This window comes from Neophocaena asiaeorientalis, unplaced genomic scaffold, assembly GCF_003031525.2.
Source record: "Neophocaena asiaeorientalis asiaeorientalis breed wild unplaced genomic scaffold, Neophocaena_asiaeorientalis_V1.1 scaffold45, whole genome shotgun sequence".
NCBI classification, from domain to species: domain Eukaryota; kingdom Metazoa; phylum Chordata; class Mammalia; order Artiodactyla; family Phocoenidae; genus Neophocaena; species Neophocaena asiaeorientalis.
In genome coordinates, this window is record NW_020174642.1 from 12,964,797 (window position 1) to 12,971,514 (window position 6,718).

A 6,718-nucleotide genomic window follows, 5' to 3' on the forward strand; every position below is an offset into this window, starting at 1 on the left:
CCAGGCAGGGGTGGGGAAGGACAGCAAAGCAGGGACGATGTAGCTTTGACCTCCTTTCCGAGCCCAGTGCTTCAGGTCAGGAAACAGGACTGAAGGCCAGGCTGTGCCTCCAGGAGGTGCCTTGGACAAACGGGGGTGGAGGTATGGTCAGCCCCACACAGCTCTGGGACCCGAGGCCGGGTGGACGATGAGATGCCTCCCGGCCTCGGGTGGGCTGCTGGCCCCTTGTCGTGGCCCCTTGAAAGCACAAGTCACCTGATGGCCAGGCACATGGCCACGTTGTGGGAAACACGTGGGCAAGTGTGAAAAGGAAGGACGAGGCCGGCCCACAGCAGACGGCGGTCCTTCCTGGCTGTGTGGGAGCTGCCGGGCCCCCGGCCTCGCCTGGTGGCCACCCGGGGCGGCTGCCCTCTTCCATCTCCACCTCAGTGGCTTTTCCTCTCCAGGGCGAAGCTGGACCCCAAGGTGACCAGGGACGAGAAGGCCCCATTGGCATCCCCGGAGACCCGGTAGGAAGCCCGGCTGCCAGGGGGCAGGGGGGGAGCTGCTGCCGGTTCGGATCAGCTCACAGATTTAGGGGGAGGTCCCTTTTCTCTTCCCACCTGGGGTGCTTCCTGCAGGGGCAAGGCCTGGAGACCTTGGGATGTCTGGGGTCAGGTGGGGGGCCAGGGTGGCTGGTGCAGATTGGTGAGCTGGGCCCAGTGCTCCCAGGGGAGCCCTGTCTCACGGTGGGCGCCTGCCAGGGTGCAGCCCTGAGTGTGCAGAGCCCCATGCTGCCCCCAGCTCTGCCCTCAGGGTGAGGAAGGGTGCCCTGGCTCGGCTGGTGCTGGGGGAGGGCAGTGGGCTTGGAGGCCGGTCTGGGGCATGCGGGGGGCAGGGCAGGCAGCAGCAGGGGCGTGCTGGAGTCGGGGGACCCTGGGCACCCCCTGGCCTGGCGGAGCGGGGTCACGGGGGACTGAGCCCGGACAGAGGCACCCCACATTGGAGACAGGGTATGTGAGCCTCTCTCGGTGTTCAGAGCCCAGAGGTGAGATCCTGGCTGGAAATTGATTTGGGAGTGTTGGTGCACAGAAGGTTCTAGAATTCCTGGATGTGACCTTCTAGAGGCCATGCTGGGGATGAGGAGGACAGTGGAGGCCTGAGGAAGCAGCGGGCTGGGTGGAAGGAGGGGGCGGGGACAGGCAGGAGGCTGTGAGCGGCTGGGGGCGAGGCACAGGTGAGACGACCCTCCCCAGGGAGCACCATGCCCGCCGCTGCTCTCAGCCCATCTTCTCCAGGCCCCGGCCCAGGGCCAGCCACGGGGGTCCACGAGTGGAGGGTGGGGACGGGATGCACGCAGAGGCGAGGCAGTTTGGGATGCAGTCCGCACTGGGCAGGCCTCGGCCAGAGGGACACCGCTGGTGGCTAGTGCATCCTGGCAGAGGTCAGCAGGGCCTGCTCGAGCTCTGGCCCTGGGGGAGCTCCCTGGGGGAGAACAGGAAGGGGGGCACACAGCCTGGTGCCGCCCTTGTTATCGGGGTGCTGGCCATCCAGTGGGGAGACAGACCACATGTAGTGAACACGTAGCAAGCTGACCTATGTGCGTGGTGAGGACGCCTGGCTGCAGAGGTAGGTCCCGCAAGGCCCTCGACCCTGCCTGCCGCCTCCCGTGGGGTGAGGGCTGCCCCAGGGTCCACGAGCCCCTGAGGGCCCCTGCGATTCGGGGTGCTGCCGGGCTGGGCGTCGGCCGGCTCTGCCACTGACCTGCGATGCGGCCTCTTCCTTGGCGCCCTCGGAAGGGTCTCTACTTCCTGCCCCTTCTCGTCCCTGTTGACTGTAACGAGATTCTCTGCAGCATTTTGCTTTACAGAAAAATACTGTAGGGAGTCCCCTGGTGGCCTAGCGGTTAGGGTGCCGGGCTTTCACTGCCGTGGTCCGGGTTCAATCCCTGGTAGGGGAAATAAGACCCCACAAGCTGCACGGCATAACCAAAAAAAAAGGAAAAATACTGTAATAAATATCAACATCCATCTGCCGTTCAGTCAGCTCATCTGTCCATCTGTCCATCTGTCCATTCATCCATCCATCTCTATCCGTCCATCCATCCATCATCTCTGTACACGTGTGCATCTCTCCATCTATCCATCCACCCATCTGTCATCTGTCTATTCATCTATCACATATCTGTGGATATATGTATCCATCCGTCCATCCATCCATCTACCCACCCAGCCGTTCATCCATCCATCCACCCTGAAGAGCTTCCAAGGCTATGTCCAGAATGTAAGTTCTTAGCAGCAACATTTCGCAGCCCCAGTGGTGTGTGTGTGAGTTAATATTTGCCAAATGATCCTACCTACTTCTGTGTCTGGCCCCCACGAGTGTGAAATAGGACAGCTCCCACACCTTTGCCAAGAGGAGCTGCGATCAGAGCCCTGCCGGGAGCTTTCTCTCCGCTACGATGAGAACCCTGCTGGGAGCTTTCTCTCCCTCTTGCTTTGACTGTTCGTGGGTTTACGGGCCAATGAGGCAGCTGTTCATTTCCCACCGGCATCTGTGTTTCCCACGTTGATGGCGGGGGGCTCCATCCATGGTGCAGACGTTTTGTCAGTTGTCATCTGCGTCCTGACCTTGTCTATGGTACCCTGTGGTTGAGGATGTCCTGCTCGTTTACAAAGATTTACAAATGCGCTCACGCCTTTGAGTGTCATTTTTGCTTACGTCTTTGATCTGTCTGGAGTAGAGACTGAGGGGCTGGAAGAGAGGTGAGCTTGGCCAGCTTGGCTTTTTCGGCGAACGGCCAGCCCGTTGTCACAACACACGTAACCGCAGTCTTTCCTGCTGGTTAAAACGCACTTTTGTCATGTTTAAACCCCCTCACCTACGTGTGCCTCTTTCTGGTCTGGCTGTCGCACACCCCTCCTCTTTCCATTTCTACCCAGTTCCCATGACTGTAACTCATGTGGCCTCAGGCTGGGCTGGCCCTGCTGCCTGGGCGGCTTCCTGGGCCCCTGCCTGGGCCCCTGACTTTCCTGGACAGGGACCAAGGAGCAGTAACTGCTCCTGGCCGTTGCTGCCGGGACAGGCTGCCCGTATGACGCAGGTCTTCCCTGTGGCACCTTCAGGAGGTCATTCGAGACTCTGAAGGCACAAAGCTCTAAAAGCGGAACCGACACGGGCTCGTGGGAGCGTCCCAGCAGCATCAGTTCTCAGTCATCATAATCACTGCAAAGAAAAGGAAACGACCAAGAACGTGGGGAGAGAGGGAGGCCCTACCCCAGGCGCTGCTGGGGACGGCTGCCCACTTTGGGAAGGGGCCCTGTGTCCCCCCAGCCTGTGAGCGACCGGAGACGGTCCCCTCCCGACCCGTGGCTCCCGGCCAAGGAGGCGCTTGGTCACCTGGACATTCGACTTCCGGGCCTCCAGGCTCTGGCTCGTGTGACCCGCCCTCCCAACCCCACCATGGACCCACGACCCCACGACTGACTCCAGGCCCAGCAGGAGGCCGGCTCCGACCCCAGGGGCCATGCAGAGAGTTCTGGGAAATGTGTTTTCCCAAATCCCAGGAAAAGGCAGTGGAGAAACAGAGGACAGGGTCCCGTCATCCCGTGGCGGGCCCAGCCGTCAGGCCTCGCCCGTCCCACGTCCCACCGCGGTGGGCGCCCGGTCCCACCTGCAAGAGTGCCAGCTGCCCACAGGAGCTCCGCCCGAGTTTGTGTCTTAGGCGGGCCCTTGAGTCCCAGTTTCCCAGGAGGTGCTACCCGGGACCAGGAGGTGCCGCTTTTCTTGCCCCGAGGCAGGTCTCGGGGCCCCAGGCTGACCCCCTGAGCCCCCGTGTCCCCGTGGCCAGCATGCAGGGAGCGTGATGCTGGTGCTGGCCAAAGCGCACAACCACGGCGGACCCCTGCCCGGTGTGGGGCGGCAGTGCTGCCCCAGCCTCCTGGCCGGATAACGGGCGTCGTGCACATTTGTGACGGGAGGGCAGCCAGCAGAGAACTCATGAGAAGTACCGCCTCATGACGGGGCCCAGGGGATGGGCCTCTGAGTCCAGGGTCCTGTTGGTGGGGCCCAGGGGGACAGGCGGGCCAGCAGCCCCCGAGTGACACAAGCTTGCCCTCCTCGCTGGGGCCTGGCTGGGGGCATCTGCGCAGCGCTCGGGGGACCGAGAGCCTGGCCCCGGGAATGCAGGGGTCACCTCCAGAGAGGGACGGGGATAGAGCAGCCAGCAACTGCGGGGTCTGGGGCCTGGGGGCTCCTCTGGGGCGGAGGGGGACCGATGGCTGTGTCCTCTCTCTGCAGGGTGAGGCTGGCCCCACTGGACCAAAAGGATACCGCGGCGACGAGGGGCCTCCAGGGACCGAGGTGAGGAGCTCTCCCCGCCCCCCATCCTAGGAGGGGCCAGCCCTGGACCCAGACCCCATCCTGTACCCAGCGCTTCCTTAGGAGATCCCCCCAGGCTCCTTACCTGTTAAAACTGTTTCATTTCACCTCACAGTATATGTGACTCTTAGGACGTTTAGAGAATGAAGAAAACTACAAAAAGAAGTCTAAAACACCCCGCAGAGATAAACAACATTAAGAGTTTGGCTTATCTCTTTCCAAATTTCTTTTTTCTTTCATTGTATATTATGCCTTAGAAATTGGACTTGGTAAGGTTTTTTTGTTGGTTTTCTCATCACGAGCTCAAACCTTAACGAGTTTTCAACACGTTATTGATGTGCTCCCATTGGCCACGCCCCACGCCTGTAGCTCTAGCTGCTGATTCCTCCACCCCCGCCGGATGGGCTCTCGGTTTGAATTTCCTGCAGTGACCCCGTGGGTTTCTGTCCCTGTTCTGGTCACCTCCTCCTCGGGTCACTCCCTGGGTGGACCACTGGGCAGGTGTGGCCTCTAAGGCCCGAAGGTTACACAGCCCCCCAGGATCATCGGTTTAAAAACCCTTCTTTTAGTCATTTCTGTGCTGCGTGAAGACGTGTATTTTATTTACTTGTCCCTCTTTCCTCCAAGAGACCTTGTGCCTCTGAGCCTGTGTGGCTCGCTGCCTGGTGTCCACTTCATTTTCTCCTCCTTAGGGCCCCAGAGGAGCCTCAGGGCCCCCAGGACCCCCCGGAGACCCCGGGCTGATGGGCGAAAGGGTGAGTGACGCAGGGCACAGGGCACAGCCCTGGTAGGGGGACTGCCTGGGACTCTAGAGTCCAGAAGCGGCCGGCCTGGGCGAGTCCCACAGTGACTGGACACGGTCTGCTCTCCCAGGGTGAAGATGGCCCCCCTGGAAATGGCACCGAGGGCTTCCCCGGCTTCCCTGTGAGTGCCCCCCGACACCCCCTTTGGCCAGTCGGGCACACGGGCTCCGTGGCTGGGATTGCCCCTCGTGGCCCCCCCGCCATGTCAGAGCCCGGCGTGACTGTCCTGCCTTCCCTGCAGGGCTATCCGGGCAGCAGGGGTCCTCCCGGGATAAATGTGAGTACATGCCCTTCCGCTCTGTCGGCCCCTGGAGCACACGTGTGCGTTCAAGCACATCGCTCCCACACCTGAGCAAGCACACACGAGTGCAGAGGCACACACACGTGCAAACACTCCCACACGTGCAGACGCACTGCCCCCCACAGCCCAGCTGTCGCCGAGGCACCCCCGCCTGCGTCTCCGTCTCTGGGAGCCCCGCCCGGCCCCGGGCGGGGTGCCCCTGCTGACACTTCCCTCAAGAGCCGAGGGCTCCACCGCACCCCCCAGAGCCCTGCCCTCCCCAGGAGCCCAGGCCCGCAGCACCCACCCCAGACCCTGGGCCCAGCTCCCCCTAACCACTTGCTCCCCTGCAGGGCACCAAAGGCTACCCTGGCCTCAAGGGAGACGAGGGAGAAGCCGGGGACCCCGGAGAGGACGTGAGTGCAGAGCCCACCGCATGCTGTGACGTCCCGGGTCAGCCTCGGCCTCGAGGGCCCGGAGACCCGGAGGGCTGTGGTGGCTCCGAGGGCGGCTGAGCGTCCAGGGTCGAGGGTGCAGTGGGCAGGCTCGCAGCAGGGGGTCCAGGGGCTCCGGCCACGTGTGGCAGTGCCTGCAACACCGCGCTGTCTTTCCAGAACAATGACATTCCTCCCCGAGGCGCCAAAGGAGCAAAGGGCTACCGAGGCCCCGAAGGCCCCCAGGTGCGTTGGCGGGTGCGGGCAGGTGCCCCACCCAGAGGCTGCAGAGGCTGGGGTGTGGGGGCAGGAACCTGGGAGCCAGGCTCTGGGGAAGGGCTCGGGAGGCGAGGCTTCGGCAGGCAGGATGACGGGGAACAGGCAGTTTCGGGGTGGGGGCTTGAGCAGGCAGGGGTGGGCAAAGAAGGGGAGGGTGGGTCTCCAGGCGAGGCGTGATGGTTACGGCACGGCCCGGGGCGGTGCCTGGGTGAGGCTAGGCACCCTGCCCCTCGAGGTGGCGCCATTAGACCCACAGGGACACTCTGCCCCGGGCGGTGAGCACCCACAGACCACCAGGAAAGGGCACATTAGACAGTTGTTGCCCAGCGGACGGAGGTAGCAAGTCCCCCAGCCCTTAACGTGCAGGAGCCTCAGCTGCCCCTAGTGTTCGGGGGGCCCTAAGTGGAGGTGGGGTCAGCCGAGGGCTCCCGTCACACCTGCAGCCCAGGAATCGGGCAGGGCCCCAGCGTCCACCCTCTCCTGTCCTTTCTCTGACAGGGACCCCCAGGACCCGTGGGACCACCAGGGCCAGACGTAAGTGAGGTGTCTGTGAACATCCTTGG

General features: G+C 62.9%; 1 protein-coding gene across 1 annotated transcript in view; it reads left to right on the forward strand.

Moving 5' to 3' along the window:
- COL6A1 (collagen type VI alpha 1 chain) overlaps positions 1-6,718 on the forward strand; it is a 20,194-nt gene that overhangs the window by 8,830 nt on the left and 4,646 nt on the right. The window contains exons 20-27 of the mRNA XM_024758402.1: positions 447-509; positions 4,279-4,341; positions 5,052-5,114; positions 5,233-5,283; positions 5,404-5,439; positions 5,796-5,858; positions 6,057-6,122; positions 6,654-6,689. Coding sequence (XP_024614170.1) covers positions 447-509; positions 4,279-4,341; positions 5,052-5,114; positions 5,233-5,283; positions 5,404-5,439; positions 5,796-5,858; positions 6,057-6,122; positions 6,654-6,689 — 441 coding nt within the window. The remainder of the gene's footprint in view (positions 1-446; positions 510-4,278; positions 4,342-5,051; positions 5,115-5,232; positions 5,284-5,403; positions 5,440-5,795; positions 5,859-6,056; positions 6,123-6,653; positions 6,690-6,718) is intronic.